This window comes from Sturnus vulgaris, chromosome 9 (genome assembly GCF_052056855.1).
Source record: "Sturnus vulgaris isolate bStuVul1 chromosome 9, bStuVul1.hap1, whole genome shotgun sequence".
NCBI lineage: Eukaryota > Metazoa > Chordata > Aves > Passeriformes > Sturnidae > Sturnus > Sturnus vulgaris.
This window is the reverse complement of record NC_142251.1, coordinates 29,558,660-29,582,262: the sequence shown is the minus strand read 5'-3', so window position 1 is coordinate 29,582,262 and position 23,603 is coordinate 29,558,660. Positions and strand designations below refer to the sequence as shown.

The following is a 23,603-nucleotide window of genomic DNA, read 5'->3' as shown; positions in this document are numbered from 1 at the left end:
CCAGCCCTGCAGGTGGGGTCTCACCAGAATGCAGCAGCTCTTCTGTGACACACAGCCTGAGAGAACTTGCTGTGGAGTTTTGGAGGAATTCAGTTTCATGGAAACATTTGGTCAGGAGGCTGTGTAACACATCGATCCAATTTACTTCTGTGTTCCCTCTTACCTGGATGTTCACATCAGCAGCATTCTGTAACAGAACTGAAACCAGCTCCTTGTGTCCTCTGTCACACGCCCAGTGGAGCAGAGCCCGGCCCTGAAACAGCCAGGAGAAAATTAACAAAGCCAAGCAAAAAAAAAAAAAAAAAGAAAATCAGTCTTGCTATTAAGTAATAAGCACCAATACCAAAATTAACACAGCCTTTAAAAAAAATACAAAATAATACTCCTATGCCACTTCCTGGTGATTTGGACTTATACAATAATGCTAGAAATGTCAAAAGTGACACATAGTTCAATTTTTCATTAATTTGGCACCAAACCCACAAGCCACCGAAAAGTGTAGCAGGGAAAAGCAGCAAAGTATGAAATGCAGGAGCCAGCATGTTATTTGTTTTCCAATATAGATTTAGGATTTTGGCACCTCTGACTTTTCTGGGGGCAATGACTTGCACTTAGGATATTCAATGCTGCCTAAGTCACCTGGATACCAAGACCCCAAAAGTTCATTCCTCTGGCAAGTTTGAAACACTCAAACCACAGGTCCTGCCTCTGCTGGAAGAGAAGACTAGAACTGGGTGTCTGGGCAGGCACTCCTCACTGAGCTCTTTTGGGTAGGCTGCTGCATCCATAACCCTAGCACCTCCCAAACCTTCAGAGTTTTCTTCCCATCCCCTTTCTACAGGTGTCTGCCACCATGGGATGGGATGGAGTGGAAGTTCAGATCTTCCTGCATGCCCAAGGGCATGGGAAGTAGCTTAGGATCCCTGAGAAAGGTAACTCAAAGTAGTGTGAGATAGCAAATAAAGAAGAAAACTTTCTACATATACTTAGCAAATTAGCCTTAATGTTGCATCAGTCTCCCCTGACAGCACACAGCACACCCAGAGGGGATTTCTTAGAAATCACCCTGCAGATAACCAGGAATCACCTCCCTCAAGCTGTGACACCATCAGACTGACCTGTGTTTTTCAATCCACCATGGAAAACAGTCACAGACTCTCACAGAAGAAATAATTTAAATTAGCCCATGCCTGGTTATAAATCTCTTGACAAAGCAGTGGGGAACAAGGTGAGCAACTCATTTATCTGCTAATGGGAACTGTGAGCCAAATTTCCTGGCCATGGTGCCAGAATGCAGGAGGGGCAGAAGACACCTGTGACCAAAGCTCACACTGCTTCTGCTGGATATTCCTGGGCAGGGCAGCAGAGGTAGAGCATGATTTTAAGTCGGGAATTCACACTTTCTGACCCAGCGAGTAATTAATTTTTGTAACATGTAATTTTAATGTTACACTAATTAACCTTGCATTAGAATGAATTTTCTGACAGTGACTCTCTATGGAAGCACTGATGACATCCACAGGCCATTTATGATTCATATTCTTGCACTCAACATTCCTATCAAAGTCCACAAGGAGGAAAGAGTGCAACTTAAAACAACTGGTAAATATGGAGAGATCTTTAATTAATTTAGCATCCTTAACTCATCTCTGGACTAGTAATTACTTAAGACTTAGGATTTCAGTTGGACAAATACCAACTTTTTTCAAGCCACAGATGTTTATCTCAAAAGGAAGAGGCACATCTGCAATATGCACAATAGCAATAAATACATCAACAGATGATTCCAGTGTCTTGATATATGTGTAGAGGAATAATATTGCAATTATTCAAATATATTGTACAATTACAGGATAAAATAAAGGCACTTCCATCCTTTATATCAAAATTCATGCTGCAGATTAGGGGCTAAAATATGTTGGTTTGCATTTGTCTCTGGACAAGGAGAATCTTATTTTATCGGTGCTGAACTTGACTGAGACCAATAAAGGAAAACCAACAGCTAATTGTGACAGAGCACTGTGTAACTGGTCCTGACCATGACACTGGCAGGCTGGTTCTCCTACACATGGTGCCTTTTGAACAAGACAAAACCCTGAAGCCTGATCATCTACAGTCATTAAAAATCTCCTTGTGCTATTTGCAGGAGTATGGATTTCAAGTCCTGGGCCAATTCCACTTTGGGTAATTACACTCTGCTTACCTATATATTTTCTCTGCAACTCTAAATGGATACAATATTTTCTAATTAGTGCCTTAAATGGCTCTGCATTGTAATTGTGGACTATTAAAAGGTTGACACATTCCACCCAAGAAATGCCTGCAACATGCTACACCCTCGACATGGGGTGCAAGGGGCTTTGGAGACCTTCTGTGCAAGAGCACACCAGGAGATGTGGAAGGAAAAATACCACCAGAAGAATCTCAACCTATTTATTGCATAACAAAAAGCATTATTACAAATTTGGTATTTAAAATGGTTGGACTTGATGATCTTAGAGGTCTTTTTCAACCTTAATGGCTCTATGGAAATTAGACAATATTCACAACTATTTGTAGAGCATCAGGCAAGTTAACAACGGTCAACATCTCTAGCTAACATACTCATGCAGACATACAGCTACAAAACCCACTTGTTAATGTCTTTCTTAAAATAAATGTTAGTGATAAGGCAAGCTTAAACTGAATGTACAGTCCTGGTCGTGGTATAGCAGGGATATCGCCTCTGCATGCTTTAAAGAGAAAAACTCTTTAGTCTACACAGCTGCTGCTTCATATCAGCATATAGCATGTGTGTTTAAATAACGTGGCAGAAATTTTAAGGGCCACAGATTGTGCTTTCCCAAAACAATTCCCACATGACTATTTAATTAAGCAGTGAGAGACTCAAAGCAACATGAATAATTTCACATAGGAAAGCACTGCAGCAGTGAGGTCTTGGCTAGATGCAGTCAAACATCAAGGTACTCCTTCCCTGCAATTCAAACGCAACACTTGCTGCAGAAGTTACTTGAGAGGATGCATTTCCACCCCACCTTTGAAGTATTTAATAAAAAAAAAGGCATAAAAATAGCCCCAGTGCACTAACCCTGCCTCTTAAATCTTCTGTGCTTTGCTTGGCTAACCGCTGCCAGCTTGGCCAGCTCCTGCAGCTGTTTCTGAAGCCAACAGCACATCAATTTTGCTCAGCTTCAAGTCACAGGGTGTTCACAAACAAAGCACAGGACAGGGATTTGTCTCCCATGCACCAATCTGCAGACAAATGGATGGGAATGATTTTCACATCCATTAGCCCGAGCAGAGAAAGGGGAGAACAAAGCCAAACCGAATGGATGTACTACAGTATAAAGCTACACTTCCAGGCACGACGTTTGCAGCTGAAATGGCTGGATAGCAATGAGCCACTCTAACTTGTGGCAAGTGTTCTATGAGCAGTAATTAAGAAAAGACAGATATCTACAGAATGGCTGCATCCCCCTGTGACAGCAGAAACAGTGAATGGAAGGGTTATTGTTACAATTACACAGGTAAACTTGACTTGGAAGTCAATCACTTTCAGAGCTCTGAAACATTTGCTGGAGCTTTTCTAATAGGAGAAAGCCTATAAATCCAGAAGTATGTGACCCTTCTTCAAATCCATTTCCCCCCCTGTCCTTTCCTTGGCAAGCTGACACCAGTTTGGCACTTGCTGTCTCAAAAGCACAAGGACCAGGGACTAAGTGAGCATTGTATCAGATGCCTTTCACTAAAGTTTTGGCAAAACCTTAAATGCTGCACACAGGTAATATGTTTGTTTACTGGGATTTATCCAACAATTAAAAAAAAATTATCTAGCTACAACCTCCACAGCCCTTGGCACAAATTATAAAAGCAATTAATCTTTGCCTTTGAGCAGCTCTTGGTTTGTTAGAAGTTGAAGAAATACTATTTTCAAAAAGGCAGCAAGTCAGCCACACTCCCAGGATGTGCCTGGGGTGACTTCACAGCCACAGTCCATTTCTTATTCCATTAGTCCTGCTGACATACACAAGGAAAACAGGTTGCTTTAATCTGTGCTACTTCTTGTAAGTGAATGCAAGCGATTCTGTTGAACTCTGGGCAATTTAGATACAGTAAATGGAAGCTTGCACATGATTACTGTCATTAGGTTCTTTGTTTAATTCTAAATTGAAGTTTATCATATCCAAACTGTTAGCAGGTATGCTGGCTTGAATGCTGCACATGAAAGAGCTTGACTTGTTCTGGGGAGAAGGCCACTTATGCTTTGGAAGTTTCCCAGTGCATCTATCTAAACCCCAGAATCTTCTGCTGCCCTTTCTGAACTCTTTTTGCTTTGACTAAATTGGTTCATCCTCACTTTACATTTTTATTCTTGATTTCTTTTCTCCTTTCACTGACTTCTTCCAGATTTGCACAAAATGGGGGTATACAATTAGATGGAGTACTACCATATCACATAAAAATAAAATCTAAACACTCTACAATCCCAGCCAAGTCTTTATTGTCCAAGGAAAGGCTGAGCTGAGCGTCTTTGCAGCTTAGCATGAGCCTATTTGGTGCTTCAGTAGATTTTGTTTCATAAGAAGTTAACTCTTTGTATGTACCCTGCTGACATTTTAAATTTATAGGCATTTAAATCAAAGGATTGATAGTGTGAATTATGTCCAGAGGCCAGGTGAGGCAGCTCTTGGATTTGGCAGGATGTATTTACACAGTAACACTAAAATAGTTAATAAAAATGACAAGATTGTGTACAATGACAAGATTTGCGTACACTTCACGAAAGGCTCAGTCTGGGTCATCTCTAATCTAAAATGGGTTCTAAAACTTCAATCAACCTGCATGATATTGGAAACAACACTGGCAACGCTTTCAGTTCCATAACATAAAATGAAACAATTATTTCTTTCAGATTCTTCCTTTTGGTATGCTATCTTTTTAGTTTTTTGAGCATCTGTTGGGGTAAACCAAAATTGTTGAAACTGTGAGAATTTAATCTATGGGAGAATTTTTCCCTAGTGGGAATGCTTTCACAAGTCCTTCACAGGTAGGCAGATGTTTTTGGCTTCTGCCTGTGCTGAAGCAATCTCATACTCAGCAACAGCCATGTGCTAATATCCATCAGTTAGAAACAGGACTTCTTTTACATCAGGGACTCGTGGATAATTCCCAAAGAGGGATATAATCTGGTAGCTTTCAGCTGTTTAGATACTTCAGCTTCCACAAAATATTTTTATTTTTTTTAACAATATTTCTTTGGCTGAAACCAGGCACATTTGTTACTTGAACAGAAAAGAAAATACAAGCTTCTGAATGCTGCTAACTACAAAAGAGTACCTTGCCAGTGGAAACAAAGCTATGCTAACATGCACTTATTGCAAGCATGTGATCCTAAAAAATGAGCTTTTACTAATTAACAGACTCCAGCTGTATTTTCTGTGAGACTGCCCTGGACATCTTCTTCTGTAACCTGTGATCTGCAGGAGGAGGATGGAGCCCAGATACAGCACCGGTGCAGTGACTGTGTGGCACACGACAGTTTCAGTTCATTGAATTTATGATGTGAAATTCCAACTCTGATTGTGAACACCCTCCCTCTTCTCCTCTGAAAATTAATTCACATGAATTCCTGATTAATAATAAAAGGCCCTGCCATCAGAATTCAGAGCCCCAGCCGGGGCTGTCATGGCTCAGAGGGCAGAAATCTGCTTAGAGCTATAGGAGAACCCAACTGAATTTGTGGCGTCTCAGTCTATGAATGTCTAAGCACTTCATCTGTTCACCAAAACACAAGGTGCTGGAAGGAGCTGTGCTCAGGCTGGACCAGGGACAGGGCTAGGTGGCAGTGTGCAAACAGGGAAACTAAGGAGACAAACCTGCTATGGCCATAACTCCTGAAGGATCAACAGGAAAGTGCCCCCACCAGGTGTTTACTCCTGCCAAAAAAAGGATGAAGCCAATTCATAGTTTTAGATTGTTTTTTCTTGGGGTTTCTGGCAATGCCTGTATTACCTCTCTGTGGGGAAATGGTGTTTAGCATTTGATGAGCAGAGAAAGGCTGGACAATGTCACATTTTCTGAAGCTGGAGAGCCAGTGTCACTCATTTCCCCTCCATCTGAGAATGATGAAAACCTTGTGGCATGTCAGAAATCCTCCTTCAACCTGAACACACTTCCTGGGTCAAAAAAGCTGTTTCCCTCACTTCCTACTTCTGTGTGACCACATTTAGTGTACAAAGTGAGGAAAAGGAGGTATTCAGAAAATCTTACTCTGCAAGTGGCTGCTGGTATTGCTGAAAATAATATAGAAACTAAGTTTCTGATCAGACATGCTACAGCCCGACAGACATCCACACTACCAGAAATCCAGTGGAAGCTGTTTCCAAACAGATTACCCTGTCTCAATGACCAAGTATTTGTTCAACTGTTGCAGCACCATGTTACAACAATCCTAACCATGGAATTTTAAAATGGAATAGCAGTGAATTAATACACAAAACAGATAAAAGATTGATGGTCCTTATCTTTTCTCCATACCTCCTCATCTGTGACATTCACATCCACTTTTTTTGATTGAATGGCTTTGGTTACATAGTCAATGTTGTTTTCTCTGCAGTAATCAAAGATGTTCTTGTCCTCTTCCCTATTCAGGAAACAAAAGCAAAAGAAGCACCATGTTACTGCACAACACAAAAGCCACATGCAGATTATATGCTCTAACTTTGTTACAGACATTTCAGTGCTGTCATTGGATCAAAACAGGCATCTAGTATTGCACATGCAGAATAATATGCTTTTCCCCACCCCCCAATAAGATCCTGCTTCCTAGAAAAACAAAGATTGTTTTTAATAATATTATGTTGAGACAAATGCCAGTTTATTCCTGTGAAATGGCACAAGCAATGTTTCAAGTTAGCTAGACAAATCTGTGCTCGAATTCTGGTATAAATCACTGCAATCCCACAGAAAAGAAAAGGCTAAAGCTGCTCTTTTTATAAGAGCCACTCCGGGTCACACCAAAGCCCCATCCAATGCCATCCACCCTGGACAGAGGCCACTAACATGGCTTGGAGAAAACAGCAGGACAAACAGGACACCTGCAACACAACTGTCCCTGGCTAAACACATGTTGGATCCTGGATACACCAGCAAGTGCTCACTTAGAACTGCTTGCAGGCAGAAAAATCAAATGATGGTTTCTCAGATGCCTGAGTCACACCTACAGCTCCTCTTACAGCTAAAAGCAATAGTCTGGCTTCAGGCACAGTAAAACTTCCATCCATACATGCCAAACAAATAGAACCTCTAATGAAGTTAAGACCCTTCACAGATTCTTATGAGAATAATACCTTTAGGCATAAGTACAGTGATACCACTGTGCTGCTAGCAGGGAATAAAGAAAAGAGGCCATCGGTTTTCCAGAAGTAAGCCAAAAGCACACATAATCCTCTCTCTTTCTAGTTTCCAGATGAAAACCATGGTTCAAATGAGCCCATCAGTGTTGCTACGGGACTTGGCAGCTTCACAAGAGTTAAACATAGAGTCGTTGCCTCACATGACACCCCCAGTTTTCAATCACCTTAACTAAAGACCTTCTGGATGTTCAGCAGAACTCAGACTGACAGCCTCAGTTACTCAGAGAAAAGGGAGATTGCTGGAGCTGGTCAGACCCAGTAAGGAGGTCAGTCTGCTGTGGGCAGGAGAAATGCAACAAGGAAATTTGAAAACGGATCCCCTGGTGCTAAAAGGCAACAGCACTTCTATTCATCTGCATTGCTCTTGAACTCACAGGCTGAAGAACAGCAGGAAGGAGAAGTAAAATCAAGGTAACATCTGCATTTCTGAGCAATGGGTTACAAACAAAAAGTGACACTCTTCAACCGGTAGTCCCCTCGAAATGCTAGCAAGGCCATTTCCTCTGCTCCCATCAGGGCACACAGAGCACCATGACCCAACTTTGACTTTGTCTTTTATTGTTATGCATCTGGCTTACTGAGTTATACTCTGGTGCTTCAGACCTCAAGCATCTGTGTCCTGCTATGGTGCCAGAAAAAGGTGGGAAAAAGCACTCATACTTGCTCCAGTGGCAGATCACTACTTCCTCCAAAAAAGTCACTTCCTCTGAAGTGACTTCTCTCACCTTGTTTCCTCAGTAGCACTGTTCTCCAGCACATCACCCCTACTCTTTGTACACAGGTAGTCCCTGCAGACACCTGAGCTGCACCTTTCTAGTGAAGAGCTGGGAGCCACACAGGATTTCACACTCTGTGTTTAGGCCTATGGACATGACAGGAGGCTCCCAGCTTCCTGACCAGTTTGTCATGAACTCATTCGTTGGAGGTGTTGCCCATTCGTTACACACAAGCTGCTGGGAAGCAGATCACTGCGTACTTTAAATGCAATTACCTTGAATTACAGGAAAAAAAGAATCTCAGAGCAGGATTAGAAAAGGCAAAAGCTTATACTGCTCGAGATGGGAGGTTGACTGACTCATGATGGAGGTCACAAGACATGCCTGCCCCTGCTAACAAGGGCTGATGTGATATGCTGGGAAGTCCCTCCAGTCCTATGTTGTTAGTCCAACCTCCCCAGCACAACCCTGGCTGCTGACAGCAGCCTTTTGGGAGAAGCTGCTTTTCAGACAACGCAGTACAGGAACTTGGTTACCCACTGCACAGCCACACCTCCCTCATTTATTACAGATCGCTCTTTCTTCCGTAACACCAAAGCAAACCCCAGTCCCTCCTCACCAGAGAGGCCACAACCGTGCCCAGTTCCTCCTGGGTGGTTTTCCACGTCACAACCACAAGCTGGGGCTGTGCCCTTCTCTCCCTGGCAGGGATGCCACCTGGTCATTGCACACGCTGCAGAGCCCTGACAGACCTCACAGGGCAGCGCCAGAGGTACCAGCAGGGACGTGGCAGCCATAAAGCATCTGACTGTGCTCCACAGGGAGCACCTGCAGGGTCTGTGCCAGCAGAGAGGGCACAGCAACCCCAACCTACCACAACCAGTCCATTCTCCCACCACAGCCTGCAGACAGGACTTCTAAAGTCTTTCCCAAGGATATTATTGTCTGTAAAGGGAAAATGACCTGACACAGCTATTTGGATATGATTTAGTTTTCTGGAATAACCAACTCTGCAAATGCTCTATATATTCCCATTCCAAAAAACCACTTTTCTTTCAGAAGTCTCCACAATGGAATTAATCCAGAATACCAATTTCCCCACCTGAAGATAAGGTTTCGGGAAATTTCATTCTTCTACTCAGCATTCATTTCTCAATCTTTAAACCATTCCTTTGCTCCTGATGCCCTCCTCAAAAAAATTAAGCATATATTATATCCAACTTTTCTATAAATATTAACAAAGAGAAACAATGAGAAACAATGGTCACAATGAGAACATTTTACCTACAAATGAAGTTGCCATATGAAGATGTACTCCAGATATTTAAAACAATCTGATCCAGCTAAAACCAGGAAGGGAAACTGAAGAAAGAGCTCAGAGGAGTTAAACCCAGATTTTTGGAGAGACCAATACTAGGGAAGACATTCTTCTTGAATGGTGTGAATGTAATAACAACAAGTTACTGTTATTTGCTGATTCTGCATTGAAAACCACACAGTACAAATAAGAAACAGAGCTTGAAAACTTGGCAACTTGTTTTTTTCCCCTTCCTTTATTTCACATGTGTGCATATGTACATAATAATAATTCCACTATAGTAGGTACAGGAAAAGAAAAAGAATGTAATGATTTTATCAGACCTGTTCCTAGCAGGAATTTGCACTCCTCACAAAAACTGGTAAGAGTCAGCAGCAAGGCCCAGAAACAGATAAAAACAGGCAAAAAGCAGACAGAAACATGTGAAAAATACAAACGTGAAGGTGCAAAGACATGCTCAGATAATGTTTTGGGGGAAAGAACCCATAGCATTTCCATCAGTATTTTCAGAAAAATCTCAATTTATATAAAAAATACATTATTCAGAACATCTTCAGATGGGAAACACCATGAAACTCAACTTAATGGAGATGTGCACAATAATGCAAAACCTGTAGCTAAAAGGAAGACTTGGATGCAATTTTATTTCCACGTCAGATTGTTGAGATAAAAAGGTGCCTTCAAGTCAGCAAGCACCAGTAAAGGCAGTAAACCTGTCAGTAAAGGCAGGTAGAGTTTTTATATCTATTTCCTGAGGATGCCCAGAGGGTTTCTCTTCTCCCTTGCTGATGGCCCCCAAACTTATTTCCTTGTGCTCTACCCCATCCCCAGTAAGAGATGGTAATTCTGATTTAAAGATGAATTGAAGCATACCTGTTACCTACAAGTAACACATGAGCAGCTTTTTCTGTCCTTGAATAAAAGGATTTGAAAGAACTTAAACCAAACAATCTCTCTCCAGGCTTAGAAGGCTTTTGCAAGTCTTCTCCATAGGCTGTCCAAAACACATGTGTTGAGCCAACAGGTTCAGAACAGCTCATGGAAAAGATCTGCTGCCAGTCGATCATTTCCTTCTCATGTGGAGTGCTGTAAAACTCCTTGCTCTCTAAACAGCACCAAGGCTACCACTAAAAAGGGCAAAGAAGATATTTGAAATTCACGTTATTTTACCCTTGTGCAGAGAATACCCTCCAGGTTTGCCCTGTCCCCTTCCTCCCCCTCTGCAGGTTACCTCCAGCGCAAAGCTCAGGGCAGAGGGCTGACACCAGGTTCTACCTTGAGCATCCTGTCCCCTTTTCCTGGGGGTGGTCCAAGGCACATCCCAGTGGATTTGCTGTGGAGTGGCCCCGGGTGTCGCTAACAGGTGGCTTGGCCCGTGTGCTTGGCACAGGGCTGCGGAGCGAGCGGCACCGCGGCGGAGCGGAACGGGGACGTGTGCGGGGAGCAGAGAGGCACTCGCAGCACTCACTGTTTATGTCAAGGCCCTCGGCCCCCCAAGGGACCCATTTTCACATAATCTATAATTATCTCTTCGCTTTAATCGCCTCGTCACTTCGGAGGCTCTCCTGGGCACAGGAAGAGGAAAAGCTCATTAACTGAACCTTTTCTCCTCTCTCCAGCCACCCATAGCTTTTAATTGCTTGGTGTTGTTATTATCTATCAGTGCAACTGGGATCATTTTCATAAGAAAAGGTGGTGGGAGGGAGGGAGGCAGGAGCAGGTCCCTGAGGTACGCTCCACAGACAAACCTTTGCTTTCTCAATTATTTATGCCAGCTGAGGTTTTACAAGCTGAATAAATCCATAACTCAAGTTTATTTTGAGCCGGCAGGCCGTCCCGAGGGAAGTGTTGCCCACTTGCCGGCACACTCGTGTGCCATCCCTCCGAGAGGCGCCGGGACACGGCGGGACATGTGTCATCCAATTCCCCACCTACCGCACGCACTTCGGTGCGGCCGCGGCGGCAGCGCGGAGGAGGCGGCCGGGAAAACGCCGAGTGGGAGCCACCACAGAAGGATCAGCTCTCCAAAGGGAAGGCAGGCCTGAGCCCTTCTGCACAACAAAGCAAAGCCCCAAAGGTCACTGCTCCGGGCACAGGAAAAAGGGGGAAAGCAATAAACTTGGCAATCATCTTGAAGTCAAAAGACTGGTCCGCTGAATATCGCCGTGAAAGCACCCCTTTCTAAAAGCAACACTGACCTGAAAAGCCCCAAGTCCCAGCTGCCAGGACACCGTGGGCTGCCTGGGCTCCACAGAACCAGGAAAGCTCTTCCACAGGGATTGCACAGCCCAGCACTTACGTGAATGACACATCTGTGGCACAGCCACCCACACGCACAACACCAGCTTGTAATTCCCAACATGGATGCCACATGTCTCTGCAGCTCTACATTCATTTCCAGTGCTGGTGTTCCCAAAAGTAGAGCTGGAGGGAGACAACAAAACCCCAACCGTGCTCCGGAGTACTGGGCTCATCCCCAAAGCCTCTGAAGCAGCATCCTTGCAATGGATGCTGTAAGCAGCTCTTTAAAATTCAGCAGCCTTTGTGCCTGACCACATGCAGCGACCTCTGGTATTTTCTGCCAAAACAGTTCATTTGTCTCGCACAACAACTAATCAATTCCCAGGGCCATCCATCACGGGGGCTCGCACGAGCCGGCCCGGCAGCGGGACCAGATGGCGGCTGCGTTAGTGGGATTAATACAATTCTGATGGATTGCACAGCATCAGGCAGGCCCTGCACACCGGGGGTGCCCGCTCCGCACCCACATCCGAAATGTTGCCCCGCTCATGTCTGGCGTTGCTCCCAAATGTCTGAGGGAAGGGTGGTAGTTTCAACCAGAAAAGGGACTCCTTCAGCATCCCTCTGGATGGAGGAAGTGTAGAACACAGCTCATCTGCTGACTGGCAGATGTCATTCCCATCCCGGCATGCCAAGGCCCTGAGGAAGCAGCTCGGGGCAGAGTGCAGGAGAGCTCCTCCAGTGGAAGTGGAAAGGGACACGGACATTTGGCAACATTATTTCTCATTCTTCACCTGCCAAATTAATGTATTTGTTTCCTGAAAACACTTATAAACTGCCTACTCCGTGCCCCGGTTTTAAAAAAAACACTGAAAAATGAAGCAGGATTTCCAAGGCTATGGTATTTTTGGCATATCTCTGAGATTGTGTCTTGGATGAGATTTATACTGGTAACACATCAGTCAACCTCAGATCACTGGTCATTTCTCAGGTTTGTGAAACTCCAATTATAGTGCTTTGATCATGAAAGAGCTCCACTACTACTGCTTTGTTCTGGTAATAAGACCAGAAAAGGGACATAAAGCTTTATGTAGCAGTAAAAAAAAACAACACAAACCACCACTATTCCCAGCCTGAAATCACTGATAATTTCTACATTTTTCGTTCCAAGGGAACCTCCAAGTCCCATCATCAGTCACCAGCATGCAGGAGTTTTATGCAATGCCCGAGGGGAGATAAGTGATTTGCAGAGAAGCCCAGAGGCAGAGCACTATGCTAATACATCCTGCAACTGCTCCCCATTACTCACTGGGGGTACTCAAGCTCTTTATTGCCAAGGTTTATTAATGACTCCTAATTGATGACCAGTGCCCAGTACCCCAAAGTAAATAACTGCTACGCCTCATTAGCTCAAGAGACCTTCTCCTGATTTGAGGGCTGATCTATGAACACACAAATTGCACTGATTAAACTGAATCTCTTTCTAAATTGATTTAATTAGATTGGTATAACCTGTTTCTGTGGATGCTCTTGAATTTATTTGGAATCAGTGCAATGTACTGTGAGCCAGACTGACCATTTTTCTATCTCGTTCTCAATTAGAAACATTTGAGATAATTAGTGATAAGGAAAAAAATCGGCCCTGGCACCACCCGAGTTCCTCCTACTGCTGATCCACTTTAGGGCATGGTAACCTAACTATGTCCATCATTTACAGATCTGCATCCTAAACCCCAAGCATTTAATTCCACAAAAGGAATGTAAGCATTATTTAGGCATAATTTTAGATACTCAGTTTGACATCAATGGCACTGCTGCTTTGTTGTTCACTACTGCTGATGGCAAACTAGGGGTTTATTCTATTTAAAATAAAACCTCTCCTCTTCATACTACACAGCTTGGAGGGCTTTAATCGTTTGATAAACTGTTCAAAAGGTTCTGGTAAAGAATAAAACGAGTGAACCTGCTTAGGTGACCCTTCAAAACTCTGCACCTGCATTCTTGTCTATCTCCTGGTGCAAGCTGAGGCTGTGGCTCCAGATAAATCAGCAGCCTTTTCCTGTCTTTGGATCAGCAGAATCCTAAAGGGCACATGGTAGGCTGTATTTGGCAGAGTAATACCTGCTGAGAAATTGCTTCCAGCAATCTGTCAGGAATCAGGGCTGATGAGGATTCGAGTTTTACCTTTTAGTACAAAAAATAATATTTTTTTCTTAACTTATTTTGGGCTTCTTTAATCCTGTAACCAGATCCTTTGATCCTGTAACCAGAAAATATTTATCCTATCAACAGCATTGGGAAACAAACTGAAATGGTTTGACTTCTATTCAAATTTTTGCAGGCTTTTTGCAAAGCTTATGACGACCCACCATGGACAACTGAGTCAACAAAAGAGTCTGCATCAAAGTTTCTTTTCTCAAACAGCAGGTTTTGAGGGAGCACACACATACACACTGAACTGACAGCACAGGCCTTACCCAGAACTATCAATATGTCAAAGTTTATCTTGGCTCAACCTAACCAGTTTTCTTTCCCCTTAAAATTGTTCATGTTCTTCCTCTACAGAAAATGCCTTATTTTTTATGATAATTTTCTGTTTTATGAAGTATTACCTAATGCTAAGCTTATGTTTTTGTAAGTAGCCACTCAGAGCCTCACAAAAGGGTGAGCCCTTTTCAGGTACTGCTATGGAACCAATAGCTGCTCTAGACAAACTTGGACACCAAACCCAATGTTTAGAGCCATTCCCTCTTTGGTTTATCTGCTTGCAGGTTTGGTACCAGACCAATTTTGCTGTTTAAGACTATGCTTTCATTAGTGGAATTATTATACTAGAGATGTGCCTATACTTGTGTGTTTATTCCCTGTTCCAGGAAAAGAATGAACAGTAGACAAAAGAACCAGGAAATGTGAAGCTGTAGAACTCTGAGGGTAGATGATGGTGACATTTGCTCATTCCTATCTTATGAAGAAGACACTGATGACTGGGAGTCAAATGGTGCTGATGGACTACATGAATCTCCACTCTGCCAGCAGAGTCAGGACACTTTGTTCAATAAATTTCGGCAGAATCACCCTATTCCAGCTGTGTAGGAGACTACACCTGCCTACAGCCTCATTTGTAAGGACAGCTGTGCTAAACAAACAGCACCTACGTTCCTCATGGTTTGCTTTGAAAAAAAGTATTTGCAGCTGCACTCTTATAAATAAAAACAAACACATGAAAAGATTTAGGCTGATCAAGTCAACCAGAGCAAACTCTGGTTTTCTGTACATTATGCTGTATTTCAAACCCAAGAAAGGGCATAAGGCAGCACTTGGGATAACCAAGAGTCTGACAGCACTGTAGGGATATGCTCTACCCCTAAAAGGAGAGCCTGAACAGGACAGAAACCACAAAGTCAGCCTGTGAGATCAAGGATATTGACTGACAGCTGCACTGATGGAGCAGGGACAAAAAAGGAGCTGGTGGCCAGCAGAAGTGCCATTCCTCAAACAATGAGTTAAACCAAGGTCACACCTGACCACCTCTGCTCAAGGGCCAGGGCAAATCAAAGATGTGTTGACTCTCCAGGCACGGGAAGGAAACTATTTCTGGCCAAGTACTCCACTCCACTCTAAAGTGGATTGCAATCCCAAGGGAAATGCCTGCATTACTGCCAAGCACACAACTGCCACCCTGCCTGCTCACATCAGCTGCCTCCATTCCTACCTGAGCTCTTTGCAAAGGGTTTGGAGCCACCTGATCAAATTTCTGTTCGCTGGTTTGTGACAAGTCAAAGAAATGCTGTGCTAGAGTTTTAACTCTTTAGGGAAGTTCTCAGCTGGAGAATGCATGTCGAAAAATCAGTGTTTACATTTCCTGGATGTAAAAAGATGCAAGACATTCATTAAAAAACGGGATCATACACATGTAAATGGGTGACTACATGACAGGAAAGACTGTCAAAAATTTAGTCTACTCTGTTCATTTTAACTAAAAATATGATACAGTATTCTAAAATCTCCTCCACAAAATCATTTAGGTATTGGAGTTTAATATTACACTTATGATTAGTAGCCTGGAACAGTAAAAAAATAAACCAAACAAAAACCATCCAGGTGTCCTTATTCAGTAGCTAATGTCACTTACTACTTGCACCTTGACAGTTTTAAGTAGCAGCCACTCCAGTTCAGTAAATTGCAGAGCTGGCTTTTCTAACTGCAGAGCCTAGAAAAAAATTAATTTGATATAAGGCACAAACTGTCCCTGAAGGCAAACATTGTCCAACACTAAAACCTTCACTGAACAGTCCCTAATGAATGTATTGGTAAAGAAATAACTATCTGAAAAAGGTAGTGCCTGAATAGCTTTCTATTAAAAATATCCAATATTACTTTTTTTTTAAGCCATATAACTGAAAAATGGGAAGCCTTGCCCTTCCCCCACATCTTGTGCTAGGGAAAGGTTACTACCTGGCAATGATACAGGCAGATATTGATTTAAATGATTATGGACCTGAAAAGTTCTTTCCTGTCATTTATTATCCTGTTGTAGCTGCCACCACACTTGTGCAATATTAAAAAAAAAAAAAAAAAAAGCCTAACAAGATGACATTAGAAAAACACTGTTTTTAACCGAATTCCAGCACAGATAATCACCTGATTATTTCTTCTTCTTGATACAATGAGCTGATGACTGGGCCTCCAAACACAGTTTTGCTTTCCTTTCCCCTCTTCTCTGTTGTCTGAAAGAAAAAGAAAGATTGGTCCAGCATCCTGGCTCCCACCATATTCCCAACTCTCATTCCCAGCCCTGGCCTCTCAGGACCCAAAAGCTGAGCCTCTGTGAGGCAGCATAATATTCTGTTACAAGATTGCAAAGCTTGCCTTTATAAATCTATTTAATATAGATTTAAAATTAAATTTTATAATGGGTAGCATTTCCAAATGATTTACTCCCAGGAACTCTAGGATTCTGAATGATTCCCACCATAATAGAAATGAACAATTAGAATAATGATTGATCGATACAGAGCCCCAGGCCTACCTTTTCAAAAAACCATCCTGCAGCCTGGGATCTTCAATTGCCTGATTTTACACTGATGCCAGACTTTCAGCAGGGGTAAGTGCCTGCTGTCTGAAAGCCTGACCTAATTAGGGGGTGCAGGGAACCAGAAACCCCTACTCTTCCATGGCATTAAGTATTTTGGTTTTCAGATAAGCAGCCAAAACTGGTTTGGAATTTGCAGCAGCAATTCCTTTACAAAACCAGCCCATTAACTGCAATTTGCTGCTGCCAGTGGACAGGTCTGAGGCTTTCTGTGATGGCAGTGTCACACCCAGGGTGAAAAAGATCAGGAGCAAAGTCCCAGCCTCTTGCAGCTTCTCTGTAGCTGCAATACCCAGAATCACAGAATGATTCGGGTTGCAACGGACCTTAAAAATCATCTAGTTTCACTTTCCTGTCATGAGCAGGGACACCTTCTACTAGACCAGGGTGCTCCAAGCCCCATGCAACCTGGCCTGGAACACTCCCAGAGATGGGGCAGCCACAGTTTCTCTGGGCAACCTGTGTCAGGGCCTCACCACCCTCACAGGGGAGAATTTTTTTCTGATATCTAATCTAAACCTACTCTCTTTCAATTTGAATTCCTTCTCCCTTGTCCTGTCACTCCAGCTATTGTAAATAGTCTTTCTGCATCTTTCTTGTAGATTCCCTTCAAGTACTCGAAGGCCACAATCAGATCACCTTGAAGCCTTCTCTTGTCCTGACTGAACAATCCCAGTTCTCTCAGCCTTTGCACATAGGAGCAGTGTTCCATCCCTCTCATCAGCTTCATTACACCCAAAAGAACTGCTGTCCCATCAGAATTCTACCTAGAAAGATGGTGATTTTTTAGAAATAAAACATACCTACATTTGTCTTTCTTCCTGCTCCTCGGGTTGCTTTTGTTTTAAATCATTGTACTAGTTCCCTACAATACATTTACTTTTACATTCTGCCCAGCTTGAGCCAACCAGTTCCACCTTTCAGTTCTCCTGTACCAGCCCAAAGCCATAACATCAGGTTTGCAGGTATCACAGACATACTTCTTTATAAGAACACATGGAAAGGAAATTGGCTTTGAAGACTATTCCATGAAAAGTAGGCTCTCTCTAATTTAGAGTAGAAGGTGACATGAAGTCCTCCTTTATTCAAGAGAAAGGGCTTCAGTATTTACAGTGCAGTGCCCCTCTTAAAAAATTATTTAGCAGGGAACCTTACTGTCCATCAATTACTTGGATTCCACTAATAAAATGAAATTAATTTCAGATCACCTGAAAGTGCATGGAAGAGTTATTCCTATACAACGAAGCTATACTCACTACTAGTCTGTCCTGTTTGATACTGAGGGATGATGGGCATTCAGTGTCAGTAACCGCAAAAAAAATTTAATTTATATTATTTTATCTCTTCCCACTCTAGTTCTTGGTTGTTGCCTTTTTTCCAAGTCAGAAAAAACATTTGAAAAAATACATTTAATCTTTCTAGAGGCAGAAATTGTTAAAAAAAAAAAAGATTTCTAGAATTAAGCTCACCTTCTTTGCACAACAAATATCATTTCTACCAAAGGTTAATCACATTGATTGAGTACACATAAGGTCACTGGGAAATTTAGTGATAAAGGCTTTCCCAAAAACACTCAAAAACTTCTCTGGCTTTTAATCCATACACAACTTATTTTGTCCAAGTAGCTTTTATCTCATCTCTTTCACACAGAAATAGGTAATTCAATATTCAATTTATGAATGCTGAAGCAAGTTTATTCCATCACAGTTCTTGATATGTAGAACAAGTTTATAAGGAAGGCCCAGGAAAAGATTCTGTTTTCTCAGTATTTAGCCATGAAGACAGAGACAAGGCTCCACCATTCATTCTCACTGGGCTTTCAAACGGGAATGTGTCCAGGCTTCCCAAAAAAGTTAACTCTGCTGCAGCACAGATACAAACTGGTTTCTTTCAATGCAGATACAAATTAGTTTCTTTCCAGCTACCTTTGACAACCTGCCTATCCATGAGCTCATCTGCCCACTTCCAAAATTCTTGCTGCCCAGCCTGCCAGCACTTCCACGCAATACCTGAGCACGGAGTTCCAAACTCAGTGACACAAAAAGTGGGGCAAGAAGCAGCAGCTCACTCCAAATCACGTCACACTTACTGACAGCATTGACAGTAACTGGTGTTTTTATTTGTTGTTCATCCTGGCTGAAGGGATCAGTAACACACAGACGCCCTTTTCCTTCTTAAATCTCTTAATATTTTTACAGCAAGAGGGCTTTTAGGGCTACCTATATGGAGATAATGACTCATGAGTTTAAAGTCACATTACCCCACAAACCACAATGAAATTAAAAACTGACACTGCAAATTTCCTGCCTCCTCTGTTAAAAAGGCACTAATAATTAACTATGTGACTCTCAATTAAGCCAGCTCCATTTCTTTCACTGCTGGCAGTGCTGTCCAAAAGCACTGCAGATACATAAGTAACTAATGATAGTTAAGGAACAGGATGATCCAGGGCTTCCACAATTTGGAACCTGAAGCCAAGGGAGATGACAGCAGTGGTATCTGCAGTTGGACCATGCAAGAGAGGTACTGTAGGAAAAGCAAAATTGCTGTGGATTCCATAAGGACAAGACATTGCTCTTAAAATGCCAGTTAAAAACCATGGGAATAAAGAGGAATTTGTGACAGCATGGAAAGACACCTCAGAGGATTGCACTTGCATGCCAAAGAATAGGCAGTGCCATGTAAGAAACGGGAAAAAACAACAGAGAAGTGTAAATGCCTTGAACAGTGAAATTTCTCATGTTTTCCCCTTGCCCACTGATTCTTTGTGGTGTACAATTAAGGCTGATGTCAAAGTCACTGCTCCTGTGACAGTTAAGTTTGGTGGGCGGGTCTGGCTGGCCAAAACCAGCATAAATCACAGGCAAATCTGGGCTTCAGTATGCAGCAAACGTACTCCTGAAGAGACATCTTCAACTCCCCTGACTCCAGACGGGCTCAGGGACTGGCGCAGGGAACTCCACTAAGGCCAGAACTATCCTTCTCAAATGTCACCAGGAATGCCAGGAGAAAAGCCACACTCCTCCAGGAACAGACAATGGAGCATCCTCGTCCCTGCCTCAGCGCACTGGATTTGTCAATAACAGCCCAGCTCGATCCAAGGGACAATCACATCCTGGCTGGCTGTCACCAGCAATGCTGCTCCAGGCAGCCTCAAAGCCTGACAACCACTTTCGGAACAAAATGGAAATACAGGGACTAATATTTGCTAACATCATTAATTCTTCTTTTCTTCCCCACTCCCCCTTCTTCCTTTATCCACCATGTCAAGATGTATACTTTTAAATTGTTGTCAGCCATAAAACAGATGTCGTGTCCCAGTTCAGAGGTTAACATATAATGACAGACACATTAAAAACCCTGTCCAATGCCTCACTGAAAATTTCAGCTCCATCTTCTCTTCAACAGGACAGTGGCTCAAACTCACTTATAAGCTTTAACAACATTAAAGCCTAATCACGATTGAGAAGTAAAGGAGAAAGAGAAGATGGTTTTATCATACTAAGCATTATGGAAATGCAAAGCAATTAGAGACAAGCATTTTCTTTGTGAGGGTTTTGTCACAAAACTCTCTCATGATTGCAACATGATGCATTTCTCCTTTGGCATTTCTGGGGAGCAGGATGAAAATTATCATTTAAGAGGAGGAGCAGAAATTTTCTGATGGCGATTGGTTTGGTGGATCACTCTCTTGCTCTATCCCTGAAGAAAGGACAGGGATGGGTTTGTTTTTCATTTCCACACCCAAGCTTTGTTCCAATCTACACAAAACAGGCTACAACAGATTTAACAAGATGGCAAATTCATAGGTCCTCCCAATGACCCACTTCAAGCTCGAGAGCCAGAAGTAGCCATAGAGATGCAAATGAACTCACTCTCAGTGATTAGCTGGGATGAAATGGGACACAGCTATTTACATACAGGGCAAGGGATTCCTAATTCTGACAGAAGGAAGGTACAGAGAAGTCCTACAGAAATACTACAAAACAGCAGGAACAGCACAAGTTTCAGTAAAGCCTCTAAAAAATGGAAGACCCTAATTTTGAGTGAACAGAAGAGCTAGACCCCAGGCATGGGTTAAATGTAGGCCATGCCTGTTTTATCCAGAGCAACACGGGAACTCTGCCTGTCGGGTTTTACATGCCCAGACACCCAGCAAACACAGCAATAGCTATTTGGCAATGCATGTGGCTGTGCTGCACTGCACATCTATCATCCCCCCAGTTCCCTCACATCTCGCTCTGGCTTTTCTCCACACCCAAAACCTTTAAATAACTTCTCATAAATACATATTTAAGAAGAAGAGAAAGCCTTCAGCAAAAAAAAAAAAAAAAAAGGTTCATCTCATCAAAATATTTATCTTCAACATTACCCTGGCTAATGCCTTAAAATGGTAAAGACTGAGGTTTTCCATCATCGTGCACCTTGGAATCAGGAAAGTGAGACAACTTAATAGAGAGTGACACATGAGGATCTCACACCTGAGCCACCACACCACATAGAAAAAGTCTGCACTACTTGTATTATTTTCCTCTTCCTCTGAGACTGGTGCATCTTCAGTCAGAGTAGCAGCTGTATCCAGCTTTGTGGGATGCAGACCAGGAATACTCCTAACAAATGACTTCAGTCAAAGCTTCTAAAGTGTTTCTGCAGCAGCAGATGTGTAGTGCAGATTCCAGTCTACATTTGTGCTGCTCAATTCACCTTTCTCCAGCTCACCTGTTCCTCCAGTGCAGGTGTCAGCCTGGCACGTTCCCTGGCTTTCCTGCATGGGCAGGCACAGAAGCCAACCCTGGGGATAGGGACATGTCACCTTGCTCTGTACCTCTCTGCAAGGTGCACACACAGCAGCAGACTGGTGAAACGCTCTCCTTGGCAGGAATGTGGCAGCCCTCAGGAGCCACCAAAATATGTCCTTCCAAAATGGCCTTTCAAAGTGCTGCAGGGCTTGGAAGTGCAACAAAGGGTCCTGAACCACCAAGCCTGGAGGAGCTGCAATTGCTGGATGCTTACATAGATCTGCTTGGCAGGGGTAAGAGAAACCCTGGCCCACGTCCCAGCTCTCTGAACTACACCTGAGAGGTGCAGCAACTCCAGTCTGTTGTTCTGGCAGGACAGGTGACATTCTGGAACCCTGTCAGGCTCACAGGAAGGTATCAGTAAATCCCGGACATGTGCTGATTGAAGTGTAATTAAGCTGGTATAGTCTCAGGCGAGAAATTTTACGAAGACACTTCAGACACAAGAGCAGACCTGCTCTGCTGGCCACCATGTTCCCCTAATGCTCTGGATTAACATTTCTCTATTTGAGGAGTGAGGATTATAAGGGACACAACAAGAAAATGTAAACTCTCCTAAAGTTTCAGACACTGGCCCCCTCCTCTCCCCGTGTGCCACGGCCTGGCCATCCCCCTGGGAAGGGAACTTGGGCAGAGACTAATTGTATTTGACAGCAGCAATTACACACAAGGCTGGAGATTAGAAGCTCGTTAATTGTGTGTGCCATAATTGCTGCCGTCTTTTCCTTCGCTAGTTAAAGCCAGTGCCAGGAGAGCCAAGGGGAGGAGGGTGCTCTCCACCCCAAACGCAGGTGGTCCGAAGATGAGAGCCCTGGGATGGGGAGGAGATGTCCCTTGTCCCCCCACGCCGCGGGAGGCGCCTGACCCCGTAACAATGCGGGAGGGTCCTCCGGCAGTGCGGCTAATGAGGCGTGAAATGAGGACAAACAATGTTCTCTTCAAAGGTATTTTCCACCTGTATCCATCTGGATTCACAGCACTTCATGCTACCTGCAGCGGGAGCGAAGGCAAATATTAACCCTTTGGAGGTGATGCTACTACAGGAAATAAATCTTCAACCACTTATAAAATTAGGCATCGTTTGAAAGGGTTTAAATTCATCAAATCCTTCCTTCCTGACTAAGATATGAGCTCAGCATTTCTCACCGCTCTTTACTGACCACTGTAAGGCAGTAACACCCAAATAAGATACAAATCCCTGCTGGCTGAAGGCAGCCTCTGCAAAGCCACCTTTCACAAAAGGCTGCCGTACCCTCCACACCAGCCCTATTAATGACTGTCGTAAACAGACTATTTTAATATTCCTCTCTCAACAATCCTTGGCTCCCAGCAGCAGCTCGGCCGAGCGTGCACATGACTCAGCACCTGGAGCCTTTTCAAGAGCCCACTGAGGATTTGAACATCTGAGCATACTGCCCGTGAAAAATGGCAGCACACTGCAGGATAACGTGGGGTTGAGGTGGATTTTTTTTTGTTTGTTTGTTTTTAGTTTTTTTGTTGTTTCAAATATTGAAGGGGCAGTTTAGTTATTATTCCAATAATGTCTGTGTAAGGTTTTCTGGTTCTGTTAAGTCTCATCACAGAATTTCCCTTTAAAAAACACAATTTAAGACAGGGAAAATATTTTCTAGATTACAGTCAAAAAATAAAAACAAACATACTCTAAGTAATGTCATAGTTAAATAACGCTGTGATCTAAAGCAAAGCCTTGCAGATTACTCATTTTACTATAACGAGTTAATTAATAACTGCACCATAATCACAGATGGAAATTAGTAGTAAAGACAGTCAGGGGAAGGAAAATAAATGTAAAATGCAGAACATAATTTTGAGCAAGTCTTATGCTTGCTAGGAGCTGTGATTTCATGACTCACTGTACACATTGTAGCATGTGTGTGGAAAGAAATACTGTGCTCAATAGAAAGACCTAAAGCAGTGGCTTCCCACAGTTTTTGGTTTGTGGAGCACTTTTTTTAAAAGAAAAAGCAGACATGGAGGTGACAAACACAAGACCACCAGCAG

General features: G+C 43.0%; 1 protein-coding gene across 1 annotated transcript in view; it reads right to left on the bottom strand.

Annotated features, from left to right (window-relative positions):
- Positions 1 to 23,603, bottom strand: part of ACBD6 (acyl-CoA binding domain containing 6) — an 80,938-nt gene that overhangs the window by 39,250 nt on the left and 18,085 nt on the right. The window contains exons 4-6 of the mRNA XM_014874788.2: positions 16,332 to 16,417; positions 6,538 to 6,643; positions 164 to 253 (exon numbers count right to left, since the gene is read on the bottom strand). Of these exons, the coding sequence (XP_014730274.1) occupies positions 164 to 253; positions 6,538 to 6,643; positions 16,332 to 16,417 (282 nt within the window). The remainder of the gene's footprint in view (positions 1 to 163; positions 254 to 6,537; positions 6,644 to 16,331; positions 16,418 to 23,603) is intronic.